This window comes from Oratosquilla oratoria, chromosome 20 (assembly GCF_046742065.1).
Source record: "Oratosquilla oratoria isolate Oo_2021 chromosome 20, ASM4674206v1, whole genome shotgun sequence".
Classification (NCBI taxonomy): domain Eukaryota; kingdom Metazoa; phylum Arthropoda; class Malacostraca; order Stomatopoda; family Squillidae; genus Oratosquilla; species Oratosquilla oratoria.
The window spans coordinates 49,947,557-49,966,458 of record NC_134796.1 but is presented as its reverse complement, the minus strand read 5'-3'; the positions used below and the strand labels follow the sequence as shown (position 1 = coordinate 49,966,458).

The 18,902-nt window shown below is 39.3% G+C and overlaps 1 protein-coding gene across 1 annotated transcript in view; it reads left to right on the top strand.

The window, feature by feature from the left end:
• The window catches only part of LOC143036297 (uncharacterized), a 35,821-nt gene extending 18,176 nt beyond the window's left edge, over positions 1-17,645 (top strand). Inside the window, exons 5-7 of the mRNA XM_076203546.1 lie at positions 1,280-1,545; positions 14,943-15,224; positions 17,516-17,645. Coding sequence (XP_076059661.1) covers positions 1,280-1,545; positions 14,943-15,224; positions 17,516-17,645 — 678 coding nt within the window. The remainder of the gene's footprint in view (positions 1-1,279; positions 1,546-14,942; positions 15,225-17,515) is intronic.
• Positions 17,646-18,902: the final 1,257 nt, after the last annotated feature.

Sequence of the window (18,902 nt, the reverse complement as noted above, 5' to 3'; positions counted from 1 at the left end):
CGTGGCATTCCTTCAAGACAAGTCTGTTTCTGGATTTACTCTCCTCTATCAAACGATTCAATTCATCTAAGGTTAACTAACTGTACAAATAAAAAGGTTAATCCTACTCCCGAATGACCTATTCATTGTCACTCATGATTAAATTGTTTGTCCTGGCCAACGCCAAATGGTTCTAGTCACTTGAGGGAACTTTTCCTCGCAACGAAAGGATTCACACTATAACAGAGCGTATGTGAGTCAGATCGTGGTGTGAATGTGAACGTGTGTATGTGTATGTGTCCGTGTGTACGTGTGTATGTGTACGTGTGTATGTGTCCGTGTGTACGTGTGTATGTGTCCGTGTGTACGTGTATGTGTGTGTTTGTGTGTGTGTGTGTGTGTGTGTGTGTGTGTTCGTGTGTGTGTGTGTGTGTGTGTGTGTGTGTGTGTGTGTGTACGTGTGTGTGTGTGTGTGTACGTGTGTGTGTGTGTGTACGTGTGTACGTGTGTGTGTGTGTGTACGTGTGTACGTGTGTGTGTGTGTGTGTGTGTGTGTACGTGTGTGTGTGTGTGTACGTGTGTGTGTGTGTGTACGTGTGTGTGTGTACGTGTGTGTGTGTGTGTACGTGTGTGTGTGTGTGTGTGTACGTGTGTGTGTGTACGTGTGTGTGTACGTGTGTATGTGTAAGTGTGTGTGTGTGTGTGTGTGTGTGTGTGTGCGCGCGTGCGTGTGTGTGTGTGTGTGCTCGTCATAGAAGTGGCTTGGACAAGCATGGTGATGACATTTTCCATTGATGTTGAATCATTTGGCAAAACAGAATAGCAAAATTCGTGCGCTTCAAAAAATATTGTAGGAAATATGTAGGGATCTATATATGTACGTAAATATATTACGTATGTGTGTGCGTGTGTGTGTGTGTATGCATTTGCTGTATATATGTACTATATATATGTGTGTGTATGCATTTGCTGTATATATGTACTATATATATGTGTGTGTATGCATGCATTTACTGTATATATGTATGTATTATGTATATATGAATGTATGTTCACACGATCAATGTTTCAGTACTAAGTTCCTGTTTTCTCGGGAGCTTGTTCTCGATTTGCCCATGTGAGCCGCAGTTCACGCAAGCAAAGCAGGAAAAAGCTGCCGAGAAAACGGGAATTTGGTGCCGAAACATTGCTCACGTGAACCGAGCTTTAGCGCCACGAATTGAATAAGCTTATGAAATACCAATACGCGACCAGACTGTAAAACCCAAATGTCGGGAAGGCACGACGTGCTCCCCTGTAGGTCCCCAACGACTCGTCCACGCCTCACCGCAGCGACTCCCCCGCAACTCGCCAACGACTCTGCCAACGACCCTCCAACGACTCGTCCATAGCTACAGCTACTGCTCTTGCAGCTGTTGCCTACAATATCGTAGCTGTTGCTGCTGTCGTTCCTGTACTTGAGGGCGTCGCTGTTCTTCCAGACAACCCACGAAACTCGAATCAACTCTCAAGGGTCGACCGACGTCTTCTGTTCGGCCACACCTTCAGTCTCACTCTCTACATTGCGTCCTTTGTTTTTATTTTTATTTTCTCGTTACATACATCGAGTGTAAGAACTTGTTTTGGTCCCTCGTTTCTGTGCGCCTTAATTTAGGCTTGTTACTTAATAGGCGAGTATTAAGTATAAAAAAAAATCCTCTCTTAATCTAGCCTTCGTCACTCATTCACTTAAAGACATGCGAGTTTAACACTGTATGTATGTATGTATGTATGTATGTATGCACACATTCATGAAGTCCTATATGATTTAAGAAGGAAATGGGCAAGAATTGGTTTACTAATAGGGTGGTAAACGAATGGAATAGACTTAGTAACCATGTAGTGAGCGCTGAAACTATCAGTTGTTTTAAGTGACAGAGGCTGGAAAGGAGGGCAGTAGAAAGGAGATACGAGTATGGTAGACCATACGGGTAACATGTTTGTTTTTTCTTGTTTTTAGTGGAGGTTAGCCAGCAAAGAAGATTAAGCGTATTTGAGCATCTTTAAAAAGATGTGTGGCGGGTGGGTGTGATAAAAATATGCGATAAAATATGTAATAATACTAACTAGAGAAATAATGTCTTGTATGACTTAAAATGTAGATGGAGTGATTGTGATAGATATGTGATAAAACATACTAGAAAAATGATGTTTCTGTGTAACTTAAAATATAGATGAAATGGGCGTTGTGTGATATTTTTACTTGGCTCTTTACACAACTGTTTATGTTCTCAGACTTACTGTGATTTACCCTGAGGTGTTGTATCACCATTTCACTCATTTTACCTGAAAGAGAAAGATCAAAGCTTTAAGTAACAAAGATGAACGATGGCAATCTTCATAATGCTACAAAACACTATCAAGTACTGTTCAAAATGACATCATGAACTCGTAAGCTATAGAAGTGCTTATGACTTTCTTTTAAACAACAAAGAAATATAATCCTCTGTTTACTAAAGCCTCGTTAATGTAATAGTCTCTGTATGTAATTTAATGTAAGTGAAAATGTTGCGAGGTGAACATGGAGGACAGTGAGAGGTCTTTAATCTTCCAACGTCGCGTCAATCGAGGGACGACTTTAGAATATAAAACTTGAACACACTGAACTGTTGCTCCGTATGGGAAGCAGCCCACTTCTCTTTGCGATTCTTTCAACATGAATTCCTGCTTCGACGTAAAGAGAATGCGGATTTTACTCTAACGCGAGACCAAAGGACGTCTTAAAAGCAAAGCAGTTAATTGAAGAAAACTTAAAATGTTCACCCTTTCTTCACGGAAGCATGACCTCAACTGACCTGACACTGGGCAGCACAAAACGCATGAACGACCTCGTCGTATCGGAGAATTTACCTTAAATGACCTAAACCCCTTCTATAGTGAATCCTGCTTTCAGCTGAATAAAGTATCCCATAGTTGGTTAGAGGAAGACTGATAAGTATGGGCCACTGTTGAAAAATCTTTATCAACTTTTAACACAGTGAAGTACTTTTGCAGTTTTTTCTAATACTAACTTTGTCTGCAAAAGAGGGAAGATGACCCGTAAAGGGACTTTAATATATTGAGACCATCTTCACACCCACTTTTTTTAAGTTCACTCCGTTAGGCTCAGTAAGGTCATTTGTTACAATCCAAAAACAAACTAAATCTGCCATATTGTTCCCAATAGGTTAGTACTAATCTCTGGCCTTTTCAATTTGCATACAGCTGTTTCATATCATATCGTATATTTAAGCTGACCGTCACTCATGGTGACAAATCAAAAGACATGACATTTATCATATGAGTAATATTTATTGGCTCGTTCATATTGTGTTGAACATTTCTATTCAACAGACTGCTATCAATAGTGACAAATTTTCACTCGTGTAACAGATTATAACAGAAAATCATATCAATAGGGAGGCTTTCGATTCAAAGTGGGATCAAATACAGCACAAGGTAACAATTAATATAAAAATAATAAAGTTCTGAAGCAGAGGCAAAGAGAAACGAATGAAAAAGGTCAAATGTGATGAACAATGAATTTCAGTGCGATCGAGAGCCTCTATTTCGAATTAGTCAACAGTTTGAACATTTTTAGAAGCTCTGCCATGGGATTCGAACCCTGACCTGTGCGTCCATAATCACGAGGCCAAGACGCTAGCAACCATGCTACATGTGATGGTTCAAAAGCACGGGTCAGGGTTCGAATCCCATGGCAGAGCTTCTAAAAATGTTCATTCCCAGAGTGATTTTGTTTAAACTACTGTGAATAACTGACAAGACACTACGTTTCGCCATCTTTTCGCTGCCTCGACACTGGCATTCTGAAGGTCTTATCATCATTACCAGACGGTTTTATTCAGCTTTGGGGAATCCTATCAATACTTTCATAAGGTAAATATAGAAAAGGTACTATACTTTTCGGGAGCCGGTTATGGTACAGTAGTGGCTCGCATATCTGGCGGTCGTTAAAGAAAACCAAACTCACGAGTAGAATTTAGAAAAGGCCTTCGTTCTAAAGGAGATTCCCCAAACAGCTACAACCAAAGTCCTGCCTTGAGGCATCCTCCCTAAACCTGAATAAGGGATTTCCTGACGTAGAACTGAATCACTATTACCAACAGAAAATAGTGTTCCATAATATTTCATCCTGCTGAACTACGCTCAAGCTCAGAGAGACTCGCATTTATAGTTTCGTGATGGCCGGGCATATCTGAATTATATCGCTGCTGATTTGATCCATGTAGCGAAACTTGTCAACATTAAAACTCAGATTAAGACTCCAGTATTTCCTCTTCCCACCCACTTTATCTTGTAGAAAGACTCAAATATATATATATATATATTATATATATATATATATATATATATATATATATATATATATATATATATATAGAGAGAGAGAGACAAGTTGAAAAAGGTGGACAAAGAGAGTCACGGGTCTCATTCCGAGTTTATTCCTGACCGGTTTCGCTTGTAGCTACAAGCGAAACCGGTCAGTAATAAACTCGGAACGAGACCCGTGGCTCTCTTTTTCCACCTTATATACATATACATATATATATATATACATATATATATACATATATTTATATACATATATATATACATATATACATATATATATATACATATATATATATACTACACATGTGTCTATATGATTTTTATATCAACTTATTTGTTTATTGTAATTAAACTACATACATAATTTGTTTTAGCTGACGTTATAAGACTATTTAACGGAGGGGGAACTTCGTCTCGAGTGGATGCATGAGCTTATAACACGCACAGATCTTCCTCTCTGCCAGCGATGACAAACAAAAGCAACATTGCTTAATTAAACTGGCAACAAAAATATGGCCTCTTAATTTCAACAAAGATGGATTTGATAATAGGTCTAAAAGTTTAGTGGTTTCAAAAACATAAAACGAATGTGTGCAATAAATATTTCGCTTTGCGGAAAGAATTATTCAGAAAAAACAACAACAACGAATGTCTCCTCCGGCCCTTTTTGTAGCGCGTGTTGAATTTTCATGTATATTCATACATTATGTATATATGTATATATGATATATGTATATATATATGTTTATATGCATGTATATATATATACATATATATATATAGACGTGTATATATGTGTGTGTGTGTGTGTGTGTGTGTTTGTGCGTGTGTAAGTATATTCTACATACCTATTTGTATGTTTGTATATATATTCATATATACATTATTATTGCTTTTACTATTTTAATCTCCTTGGCCTCTTTGGTCTCCCATTTTCACCTTGCCTTCTTTAGTCTCTTCATTATTCTTTCTTCGATGTTTTGATTTTCTTTTCCAACTTTTCTTATAATCTAAAAAAATAAAATCATATTTGCGCAGGCCTCCCCCCACTCCCCTTTTTTTCACCTCGTCACTACTCGGTTCCACGAAAATTACTTCCCTCTCTCCTCACTTTTCCTCCCTCGTGGTAATGGCTCACTCAGTTCAAACTTTTCAGCCGACCCTCGACAAAATTGCCATCTTTTTGCCATTTTCACTTAACTACGGAGTATTCGTATTCATAATTCGAAATGCTTTTTAGTTTTGCTTCCTTGCTCGTTGTGATAAACATCCATTTATTGTAAAAAAAAAAAAAAAATACCAAGACTTTTTAAACTGTTAATCACCATATCCTAACAACTTGCCCTATCATTAGACAGTTGTAGATTCATAGAAGAAAAGATTTATTATCAAAAAGACCTGAGAAAATAGTAACCATTAATGTCTTTCTTCACAATATTTCGGTTTTTTTTTTTTATTATAGTTTCCACCTAGTGATTTCAGTCGCACGAGGAGAAACTTTTGATAGATTGTACCTTCTCCTACGCATACTGACGATCTTCAATCTTTGCGGATCAAACTAAGAACATCCCCTTCCGTATTCACAGCGTTATAAAGAATGAAATTGGAAAACTAAAGAAACAAAGGAAGGCTTAGACAGAGACAAAGACGAAACCAGAACTCGCAAGAAGTATTTGGAAACAGGGAGGACGTAAAATAAACAACGAAAGAAAAAGAAATGTTTACGAAAAATAGAGAACAAACAAGAGAAGAAATCCTTGTACAAGAAGAATGCAAGATTGATTTGAGAGCAATAGGAACAAAGTATTGTTCGGTTGTCGGTATATGGTGAGCTCTCAAATAGGCTCATAGATTCAGTTCAATATTTGAAAAACCCTGTGCCTAATTTCGGTTGAATTTGAATTCGTATTAATTGTTTACCTGGACAGAGGCTGCCACCCACGAATTACTAAAGCCACGCGTCCTTCCAATCATCCAGCCACACGTGGGGTTCAATCCAGATCTATTTATGCACGATACATGAATTTATGTAAATCACGTTTGAAACATTTTAGCCTTTGTGATGGAAGCCAGAAAAGTCATCGTGTAATTAACACGTGCGAGTATTATATACACGTTTTTTATGCTATGCATTCAGGCTTATACATTGTGTTCATAGGTACATTGACAAAATACGTGAATAATTGTGCCCATACCGCTTGCATGAAGTCCATGACCATGTCAAATGCGTAACTATAGATTCAGTTTTATATTCTATAGCGAATAGTACGTGGGCAGGCAAATAATTTGGGCACGACTAAAGTGCGTGCGTCTGTGTATGTAATATGAATATGCATATATATATATACACATATGTCCATGCATACACAATATACTGTAGGTATATATATATATATATATATATATATGCGTGCGTGTGTGTTTATGTATATATGTATTCATGAGGAAGGTGGAAATAAGACAAGTGTCTAGTTACAGTTTTATTCCTGAACTGTTTCTCTAAGCATATGAATATATATACTTATATATGCAAATGTACTGTGCTTGTACATTTGCATGTATACATATACATACATATGTATACATATACTTATATACAATACATATATATGTATGTAAACATACATATGTACATATACATATATACATATGCATACACATACATATATACATATGTATACACACAAATATATATACACATACATATACATATACACACACATATATATACATATACACACATATATACACACATATATATACATATACACACATATTATATATATATATATACACACACACATATATATATATACATATGCATACACAAATATATATACACATATATACATATACACACATATATATACATATACACACATTATATATACATATACACACATTATATATACATATACACACAGTATATATATATATACACATATATATATACATATACACACATTATATATACATATACACACATTATATATATATATACACATATATATATATATATATATATATATATATATATACACATATGCATGTGCATATGCTTACACATCTCTAACTTTCCTGTTAAAGAAGAAGAAGAAAAAAAAGCACGATCTACTCCATCCATGACTCTACACGGAACTGGGATGAAAATAATGAGCGAAGGCTGGTTTGGGGAGCTCTTGAATGTGAACTCGTGTAACACAGACACTTCCTCATGCCTGGAAGCTGTTGTGGTCTGCCTTTGTGCTGGCCACGGCAGCGATCCAGCCCCAAGCGCCGACCACCCTCTTTCATGGTACGCTTCGTTATTTCATGCATAATATGACCGAATGGATCTTTCGGCGTGATGTCTATCTGAACTCGTTTTGCACATGCGCGTGATTAATCATTTATGTGATTCTTTAACCGAAATGTGCTGGGTGGCGTTATCGGAAGCGTGCAGGTCTCGAATCTTCTTATTCGCGGGTTCGAGTCCCATACTTCTGTTTTATTTCCAGCATTGTCTGGATTACCTGCCCCAACAATCCCTAAATTGCATAATAGGGCAAAGGTGACGGGTTTGGCAACAACTATTCAGCGCCTCCTGTCGTAAGCTTCTTTCTTCTTCTTCTTCTTCTTAATACGGAAGAGGATAGTAGAGATGGTTTAAGAACAGGAAACGCAACAGGAAGACAAACAAGACGATCTAGCGGATGCCAAACCAGTATGAAAAATAATTGCTTGTGTAGAGGTAATTGTTCTAATTTCTTATCAGTTTCTAAAACCAAAACAATAAAAAATTCAGTTTATTCGCGTATAAGAGGAAACTAGATCAATCTAAGAGAACAAATTTGTAGACTTTTTTTTTACAGCAAAATGCACTTAGAATAGTTTTATCATATATTTGACATACTAGTGCTAATTCGAAGGAATATAATTCATCAACATCTCCTTGGACTAAACCTTCCCCACGTTATCAGAACTTCCTGAGGTAAAACAAGACACTAACTCCAAACTTCCAGACATCAAAAGGTAAGAAATTAATATCATCTTATGTCTGCTGTCGACGATTCTCGTCAAGCCTAAGTGATGACGAATGTAGGATAAGATGCCATAAACGTCCGCAACATCCTCAATTGGATCACCTGCATAAGCCTCCGCGCGATGGAAGAGAAATGAGAAGTCTTAAAAGACTCTGGCCAGAGACTGGTTTAATGCGCCGTCACACCGAAAAAATGAGACTGAATTTAGAGATTAAAACTCGACGGTTCTTACTGCGACTGAAGTTGGAAGACGAATGAAACGAGGGGAAGTTTTCTGTTCCTCTTAATGAAAAAGAAAAATGGAGCGTGGCAAGGCATAAACTCGTGGAGCGTTTTTCTTCTTCCTCACACGGCAGGTCTCATATGGAATTACTCGAAAAAGAAGAAGAAAAAAAAATGAGGAAAATGCAGGTCGCTCTTCAACTTAATTATTATTTTCTTTATCATTGTCACTGAGGTCACGCAACGGGGGTCTGTGTAAAAAGGTTAAGTGGCACACTTTGATGATTTTGTTCTAGCTAAAATATTAAGATCACCTGGCGGCAGAGTATGCACGAGTTTTAAGAAGGAAATAGGCGAGAACTGGTTGACCAACAGAGTGGTTAACAAACGGACTTAGTAACCATGCAATGGGCGCTGAAATTATTTATTGTTCTAAGAGAAGATTAGATAAATTTATGAATAGGGATAAAAGGTGGTAATGGACATGGAACTGCCTAGTATAAGCCTTATGGTCCCTTGGAGTCTCCTCCTGTTTTAATGTTCTTTAAAGAATGTAATGGAGACGTTAATGGATATATATAGAGACAGACTTAACCTTTGACTTCTACAAGGGTTATCCTCAGACTAACAAGACTGCCTTTTGGTGCAAGAACGAGGAGAAAGGTCGAATCTAGACGACACAATGTTGAGAGCGTGGCGCAGTTTCTACCCCCCTGCCGTAGACTCTTCTCCACTGCCGCCTTTAGTTTTAAGTCTAAATACGTAGAGAGGCGAGCGAGCTGAATATATTTTCATTATTTTTTCGGAGATTAAATTTCTCTTGCAGCACAATTGCTCAGGTCACTGCTGCCAAAGCTCTTAGGAGGAAAAAAAAAGTTGAGGTAAATTAGGACAGAATCACAAATTATGTTGATGCATTCATATTTGTGGTTCTTCCATTACGAGGCAGATTGTAAGACAAGTGATTAAACATGTTTATTTACTTGGTCTTTCCCTGTGTGTCGTATTATCCATAAAAGGTCATAAAATAGTAATACAGAAGAAAACCTTGATGCTGAAACAAGAATGTCACTCCCAATCAGTACAATTCAAGTTTGAAGAAAGACCGATTTCAGACAACTTAACGATCCCTTGAAAAAAAAAATACCTATATCACTTTAATTTTTCAATTTATTCAGCTTGAAGAAACCTCTGTTTGGTAATGGGTTAACGTAGAGGATGATAACATTAAACTTCCTAACCTTACTCCAAAGGAATCCCACTTGCTTTTGTATCTATGTTTAATCTAAGAAATTTGGCTTGTATGTACCATTCCTGAGGTTGTACCTCTGGTGGTAATTGTGGGGAATTCATCCCAAGGAAAGGTTGTTGACTCAGCTCCAGTAGGCTAGGACGATACTCCATACAAAGGACTTTTTATCATGAAATCCAATGAACCTTGCCCTTGGTCCAGCACGCTGGCGGCAGCATTTGAACCGCCGTCTCCTCGACCTCTGCCGCAAATAGCGACGCTCTAAACCGCTCGACCAGCAAGAAAAAAAAAATTAGAAATAAAGTGGCAATAATAGTCATCCCCCTTACAGGAAAATACGAGTGTTGTCACCTCCCCCCCCCAGTCCCCCTCTACTGAATGTGTATCCATTTTTCCTGTTCCCCTTTTCCACCGCTGCCATGAAAAGTGAGCAAGTACTTCTATCTACAGTATATCTTGGCCTCGTGCAACTCCGTAAGTGAGTGCGCTTGTGTCCAGGGGTGATTTTCAATATTGCGCCTCTCTCTCTCTTTCTTTCTCTCTCTCTCTCTCTCTGTCTGTGTGTGTGCGCGTATGTGTGTGTGTGTGTGTGTGTGTGTGTGTGTGTGTGTGTGTGTGTGTGTGTGTGTGTGTGTGTGTGTGTTCGTATGCGTGTCCGTGCGTGTGCTTGTGCGTGCGTGCGCACCTTTTAAAGTAGCCCATCAAAACCATACCACGCAAAAAATAAAATAAAATAAAATAAAACGAAATGAAATAAAACGAAACGAAATAAAACGAAATAAATTAAAACAAAAACAAAAATAAAATAAATTAAAATAAAGATAAAATAAAATGTTTCTGTGACCTTGACGGGGCACGTCCGGCGCGCGCGAAGAAGAAAACTCGTCCCGCGATGTTCCTCCTCTTGACTTGCGGCCCCGTCACTCACTCACTCACGAGCGAAGAACTTGAGCTGTTCCTTGTCGGCGAATTCGTTGAGACGTTGCCTCCGTCCTTGCGGGTTCGCCCCAGATTCCTTTTATGTCCAGGACACAAGAGCGGACCCAGGCAGCTGCAGCAGGACCGCCAGAGGATCAAAGACGACGGCTTAGCCGTAATTGAACAGCAGTGGCGAGACTTGGCAATATACTTGATATTGTGTAATTATATAATGCTTGTTCTCAGTAAATCAATATTATATATATATTGTATATATATATATATATATATTATATATATGTGTGTGTGTGTGTGTGTGTGTGTGTGTGTGTGTGTGTGTGTGTGTGTGTGCGCGCGTGCGTCTATGCATGCGAGTCTGTACAGATGCGTTTATGCATATGTATCTGTTTAGGTGCATTTGTGCATGTGCGTCTGTGCAGGTGCGTTTATGCTTGTGTACGTCCATGCACGTCTGTGTGTGTAAGCACGCTCACGATGCTTGCATGTATATATGAAGCCGATATCAGCGAGATGAAACGAGGGTATGGGATGATAAAGAATGATGTCAATTACAGTCGGGCGCCATGCAAGCCAATTCATAACTTACATTCTTCGTTAGAATCAAGGGTTCATATATGTTGCCATGGCAACATATGACAATACGGGAAGCGGTGTTACTGATAGCTATGGGAAAATAAGAACGTACACAGAGGAAATAATATTGCAAGGCGAGCAATAATAAAATAAACGACGTGTCAAAGAGAGCAGATTGTCGACGTCTTTTCGTAGGAGAAAAATCAGAATAAATGTTATAATGTAGGAATGTGAATATGATGTCCCTTTCCGCGTATATTTCTCTAGAGCCTCTTGTAACTTTTGAAAAGTAATTATGTACGAAATAATTTCTACTTTATTCATACATTTGTTTCAATAACTCTTTTATAGGAGAAGGTTGGACTGCAGACCTACTTTTCGAGTTTATTGTCGTGCTCTCGGCCAGTCTGTAATATTTTGCCAAATATTCAAATTGAATGGAAGTTTGAGGAAGAACTATTGGAATCCGGTACTGGATACATTACATAAAAGAAAAATGAACATTCATCTAAAGCTATAGCCATTTCATAATCAGTTTCCTTTTAATTACGGAGTACTGCGGCCCTTTTTCTAAAATTTCTCTCAGAAATTTATCAAGTAAATTCTACCTTCGTTCTACTCTGAAACATCCAATCTTTTATTGGTCTTCTAATTACCTTCTAATTACTTTGTCAAACATTCCTCTATTCTCTTTCCAGCCCTCAGGTCTTCATCAGGTAAATCCTACCACCATTTTCTTCACGTTTTACCAGCGAATATTTCTTTACTTGACTCCCTCTTGCTTCCTCAAATATTTGCTTAGTTCCCTCTTTGCGCTGGTAGCATCATTGGAATCATGCTGATCTTGCATTCGCTTAGTTGTGGTGGAAGTCTCGCAAGCCTCTCCGATTCCCAGCAGTGAATTTTACCTGCTCTAATAGTTTAATGGCGTAGGGTTAAGGTGACGGCTTCGGCCGCAGCTACTCACCGCCTCTTGGCGCTGTTCCTCACCTTTCTTCTTCTTTCTCTTGCAATATACGAGCGACCACTGCACGCACCACATTTTCTTCCTCTCCTGCTTTCCCACAACGCTTCGCCTAACATCTCGTTGCCTTTAGTCTCTGATGATACAAGTCATAAACCTCTGTTATCTGGCAACATTTTTTCTTACTTGTTGGCCATTTCTTCCAGTTATTCCTTTCTCCCCTGCTAAGCAAGACAGACATTTGGCTCGCTAGGCGGCGACCAAAGTAATTTTGTTTTTCTTTGTGTTCTTTTCGTTGTAGGAGCACGTCCTGGTCTCTGAATACTGATGAGTGACGAGATGACAAAGTACAGATAAAAGCATTTAAACACAGAAAAAAAAAAATCCTTTCGTCGAATAAAAGAGCCTAGTGTCAGCCGAAATACAGAAGAGAAACGAGTCGAAATTAGTGCGAGGCGGCGCTAGATGCAGTTGTATGACTGATGTGGAAAAATGGACAGGAAATCCGCTGGAGAGGAGGCGGCGGAGAGGGGATTACAGGACACATGTGGTGGACGCTGGTAAGGGGTTTACTTCAGACAGCACGAGGGTCCTGACCAGCAGAAATACGTACCAAGGATTTCCTTTTTCTTTCCTTTTCTTCCTCTTACATTTTAAATAGAGAAAAAGTAATACTTTTCCTGACTCTTAACTAGACCCGACTTTTTTTCTCTCCCTCTCTTCCCCTTGTTCCTCTCCCTCCGTCTCCCTCTCCTTCTTTTTCTGCCTCCGTTTCTCTCTGCTTTTCTTGTCTCTGTCTGTTTGTCTGTTTCCCTTGTCTGTGTTTATTTTTGTCTGGTTTGTCTGTTTCTCTTGTCTGTTTGTCTGTTCGTTTTTGTATGTCTTTTTGTCTGTTTCTCTGTCTGTTTCGCTTGTCTGTTTGTCTTCCTCTTGTCTGTTTTTCTTGCCTGTAAGCTTGCATGCTTATCTGTGTTATTTTTCTGGCAAATAAGGTACGATAGCAATTGTTGTTATCTGAAAAAATGAAAATATTCACATTCTGAGAAAAAACAATCAGGACAATGAGGTGGAAATGAAATATAAATCTAAACAGAAACATTGTGAAAACACTACAAAAATAATAAAATAACGACAGTTAAAACTCATATACCTAGGAGGACTTGTGAAGCGTAAACAGCGGCTAATGAAATCCAATTCACTCTTACCAAAAGAAACGTAATGTGAGGACGGAGCCTTCTTAGTACGGCGCTTGTTACGGCCTTTTCAAGTACACCAAGATGTAATAAGATGAACTAATAAAGTCTCCGCCCTCACACGGCGTCTCTTATGATAGACATCTCGGGCAACTACAATAACATACCTCCAACCAGATAGGTGTACACACACGCACACACACACACACACACACACACAAATATACATATACACACACACACACACACACAAATATACATACACACACACACACATAAATATACATACACACACACACACACACACATATATACACACACACGTTATATATATATAATATATATATACACTATATACATAATTACATATAAATTGGTTTCAACGTATATTTACAACTAAATGATTAATAAATTAATATTATAGGTATATCAACAAATTGATTGATAAATATTAGACTTACCATAACTTTCTAATCTAGAATCTGTAAGAGCTCCGTTTTTTACTTCTACCGTTTTTTTTCTAACGCATACACCTTATTAATCGTGTGTGTATAAACACAGGTGAATACAATAATGATGAAAAATCAAAACTTCTCCAATTTTGAATGCAAAAAAGAACGAATTATCATTTTTTGTTACTTAATCAAATGCTGCCTACGACAATTTCAAAGACTTCAAATAAAACGACGTAATGTTTTTGACGAAGAGTGAAAAAAGGTCAAAAGTAATCAGTCTTCTGTTGAAACTTGTTTGTTACATGCAGTCACATCCACTTGTATGATATGTAAAATCTCAGTGCATGTTCTACAAACCCCTGTAGATACAAATTAGCATTTGTACTCAAAACTCAATACACGATTTGACTTGGCTATATGAATATATCTCCGTTGGTGAATATACATTTCTATAAACTGTAATCCATATTGAGACAGCAGGTGAGGATATCAAGACAGCACAATAGGACTTGTAATAATGGGTTTAAATTGGACAATTTTTGGATTAAGAAGGAAATAGGCAAAAACTGGTTTACAAGACAGTGGTTAACGAATGGAATGGACTTAGTAACTATGTAGTGAGCGCTGAAGCAATTGACTGTTTTAAGAGAAGATGAGAACTTTAGGATAGGTATGATAGGTGGTGAGGGACATGGAACTACCTAGTGTAGGCCTTATGGTCTCTTACAGTCTCCTCCATCCTTATGTTCTCTTATGTTTCTTTTATTTATAAAGGAAGTGTTAGTAAACATATGTTTCATAAACAACAAAGAACATAACAGTAAGTAATATAATATTAATGCGTGCCTGCAATAGTAGATATATGTTCTGATAGGGACTGACGTGATCCTTAGCTTGAAGAGTTTCTGAAACAGCTGGAACAAACTATGAAATAGTGTATTCACCGACATTACACGTCTAAAATTCCGGCAGAATTTTAGTTTTAAGAGACATCCAGCCACAAAAACCACCACGAAATCTTCCACGAGTTAAAAGACAAGACGCAAACAACCCACATGCACACGAGAACATGAACTGCCTTTCAACGACAATGCGGGAGATGGGGGGCGGAGCGAGGGAAGGAGGCGAGAGAATAAGATGTGTCACAACTTGCTGCATTACGCCATTGCTGCATTGCTCCGACGCGCTCAGCGGCCAGGAAACAGAGACGACCCTTCATCCAAAAGGAGCTAAGATAAGAAGGAAGCAAGGATTGTAAGTGGGAGTGGAATGCCTTTGACTTGGCTACCTCCCTTATAAGGGGGAAAAAGCCCTTGGTATATAGATATATATAGCCAGAACTTGTGACCGCTCCCACGAAGATTATAATTTATGTTATACTATTTGTTTCTGCCCCATACAGCACTGTATGGGGCAGAAACGTGGAACATAAGAGAAGAAGAGAGAAGGAGTTTGAATGTGTTTGAGATGAGGTGTCTGAGAAGTATGGTGGGGGTTACTAGGCTAGATAGAGTGAGAAATGAGGAGGTGATGAGGAGAACAGGGGTGAAAAAGGATTTGGGAGAGGGTTGATGAAAGAATATTAGGATGGTTTGGACACATGGAAAGAATGAGTGAAGAAAGACTAGTAAAAGAGGTATGGAAGGCAGATGTGGAGGGAGTGAACATGAGGGGACGTCCTAGGATGAGGTGGATGGATGGGGTGAAGGGGGCTTTGGGGAAGAGGGGAATGTCTGTTGAGGAAGGAAGGGAGAGGACGGAAGACAGAGGTGAGTGGAGAATGGTTGTATATGGATGATGTTGTGACTGCATGAGGAGGAATGGGCGGGGGGGTGGGGTAGTATGTGCGAGTAAATTTTGACGCAGCCCGAAGGGATTTCTCCCCGTCCTCTCCTTATATGCAAAGGGGGACGGAGAGGGGGGGTCGCCGATTAAATGAAGCGGCCTTGCTGTGGATGTACTGTGTCTTGCGACACTGCTTCTGACCCAGGGCGGTGGGCAGGGTGCAGGGATGACCCGTCATCCAGGAGGTGCTCAGATGAGAGGAAGGGTGGGAGGGGTGTGGAGTGTATTTAGGGATGAAATGGGTGGGAGTGTTTTTATGCCTTTCCCTTTTTGGCTACCTTCCTTGGAAGGGGGAAAAAGCCTTGGTATATGTATGTATAATTTGTCTGATTTTCATTTATTATTAGTTATATGTCAATTTATTATCATTTACTATTTACCTGTTTGTTTGTTTTTCAACTATACCTATGCATTTATTTATGTATTTTATTTGTTATTTACATTATTATAGTTTTTATTCATTATTAATATGATTTTTTTTTTTTTTTTTTTTTTGCATCCGACCTAGATATGGAATAAAAGGTCTCCTGTCGGCATGCTCCCCCAAGCTGGCCCTATGAACCCTTTACCGTAAGACAGTTTGGAGCCTACACCTGCTTCCTACCATAGTGAGACAGGAAATATAATCATAACTAAATTAATTAATGAATAAATACACAAACAAATAAATTATAAAAAGATAGAATGGATAAATAAATAGATATATAATTAGATAAGCAGGTAAACAAAGAGGTTATCAATAAAAGAATAACTCGAGAAGCCAATAAATAGACAAGTCAATCAAAGAAATAATGAATTCATAAAGGGATACATGAATAAATAAACATAGATATATCATATCATATTATATATATATATATATATATATATATATATATATATATATATATATATATAGAGAGAGAGAGAGAGAGAGAGAGAATAAAACACATTCAGGTGAGCAAGAAATCTTGGAATGTTGGAAGAGCGAAAATGCATCAGTAGGGAAGTGTCATCGTATTGCAAATCCAGAGTACAGTGTAAGGAGCCGAGCAAAGGTAATATACATATCTACATACATACATGACATACATACACACATACATGATGATATGGCTTAACGTCACAAACTCCTCCCTATCGGAAGGCTAGGACGGTGCCCCTCACAGAGGACTTTGCAACGTGGAATTGAATAAACCATGCCCTTGGTTCAAATTCGCCAGTGGCAGGGTTCGAACCACCATCCCCTCGACCTTCGCCGCATGTAACGACGCCCTAACCCGCTCAGCCAACGCGTTTCCACATGCACATACATAAAACGCAGTGGTGGGGCAAAAATGACACATTAGTCTGAAATAAAAGGTAGAGGAGGCTTAGCTATTTACACAGTTTTGTTCAGATTCCCCCAAGGACCAAACCCCTTGTAACGTCATTCTCATATACAGAAATAGATCTTGATCAGGGAACATTCCATGATGGCGACAAAGTTCAATTACACTATTCAGGTGGTGAGGATCCCACGCCAGAAGGTGCTAGGCAGAAGCTGTCACCTTTGCCCTGTGTGTTTAGGATTCTGGGGCAGGTGACAGTCACTGCCGGGAATTAGAGAGGAGTTCGGGATTCGTACCCACAACTAAGCGAATGCAACACCAGGGCACAATGTTTTAGGTAAAAAAAATACTACCATACTGAACACAGTTAGCCACTTATCCTGTCGCCAGCTGTCCTCTACGCAAAACTGCTGACACATCAGCTGCTGGAAACAAGGTTAAAAAAGTCGTAAACAAAAAGCAGCCGGCAGTGCCCCAAGGGACGACATCAAATTATCGCGTTATCGGCAACAGGGAATAGCAGAGCATCCCTACCACAACACCCCGTCCTCCAGACTGAGCTCGGGGAAGGGTTCTGGTCTTGCTCCCATACGAAGGCTCCGCTTGCACAGAAACTTTCGACTTCGGCAACAAATCCCTTTGGCTCGGGAAGCTGCTGTAGGTGGGATGGACTGACCCGAGCAACGGAGAAGCTCTCAGGGACGAGTGACCTTAAACAGACGAACGCCTACATTCAGAATGACGTGGTTAATCGGAGAAGGTGTGGGTGGACATCGTCACTTTCTCTTTAAGGTTATATGCCTCAATAGAAGTATATACTGCGATAAGAGACAGGGAGACCAAGGCTTGATTCAGCCTCACACACTTCTCAACTGGGGTAACCTTTATAACGGCGTTATCTGTAGTCGGCTTGATATGTCTACAGCCACTCCCGCGAGGGCATAAATTGATGTGATCACGTGGAGCAACAGGGAGATAATGGTTAGGGAACTTGGCACGATGGTCACAAGAAGTCACAACTTAGGGAAAAAAAACGAATTTGAGCTAAAAATGAAAAAAGTAAGGTGACTACTGGAAACCCTGGATGCAGAACCGACGCTAGAAATAAGAAGGAAATGATAAAAGAAAATACGAGGGATAAAGATTGGAAGAAAGGACGAACGACGGAAGCGGGAAAGAATAACAAGAGAGTAATGTTTACAAGAACAAGAGAAGGGAGAAGAGAGGAAAGAGGAAAAAGAGGAGAAAAGAGAGCAGGATCTATGGTCAAAGGGAGACTTTGTTTGGCCTCTGAGCACCAGGGAAGCGAAAATTATGGAAGCGACAGCAAAGTGGAGGGAGGGGGAAATTAAATCACTTGAGGGAAGGAGAGGCACAAAGAGCCAGGGAACAACGTTGTATGGAGGAATAGGGGTGACGGAACGAGAGCTGGGGAGAGGCTAGAACAAGAGAAACATAGGCCAATGGTAGGGGGAATAGAGAGGAATAGGGGAAAGTAACGAGACAAAAAAATAAATAAACAAATAAAAAGATAGAAGAAACTATAGAAACATGGAGAGAGAAGTAGGAGTGACAGAAGAGGCGTTAAAAGAAAGGGGAGTGAGGTTGGGAATGCGCGTCAGGGGAAGGCAGAGGGAAGACTACGCTGAATAATTTCGGGAATTAGAACGGGCGGCGGAAGAGAAAGGAGACAAGAGACTCACAGTTCCACAGAAAAAGTCCCCGGCCACTCCGGAACCACTGCGGCCAGGCAGGCCACTAATGTGCCAGGAATGAC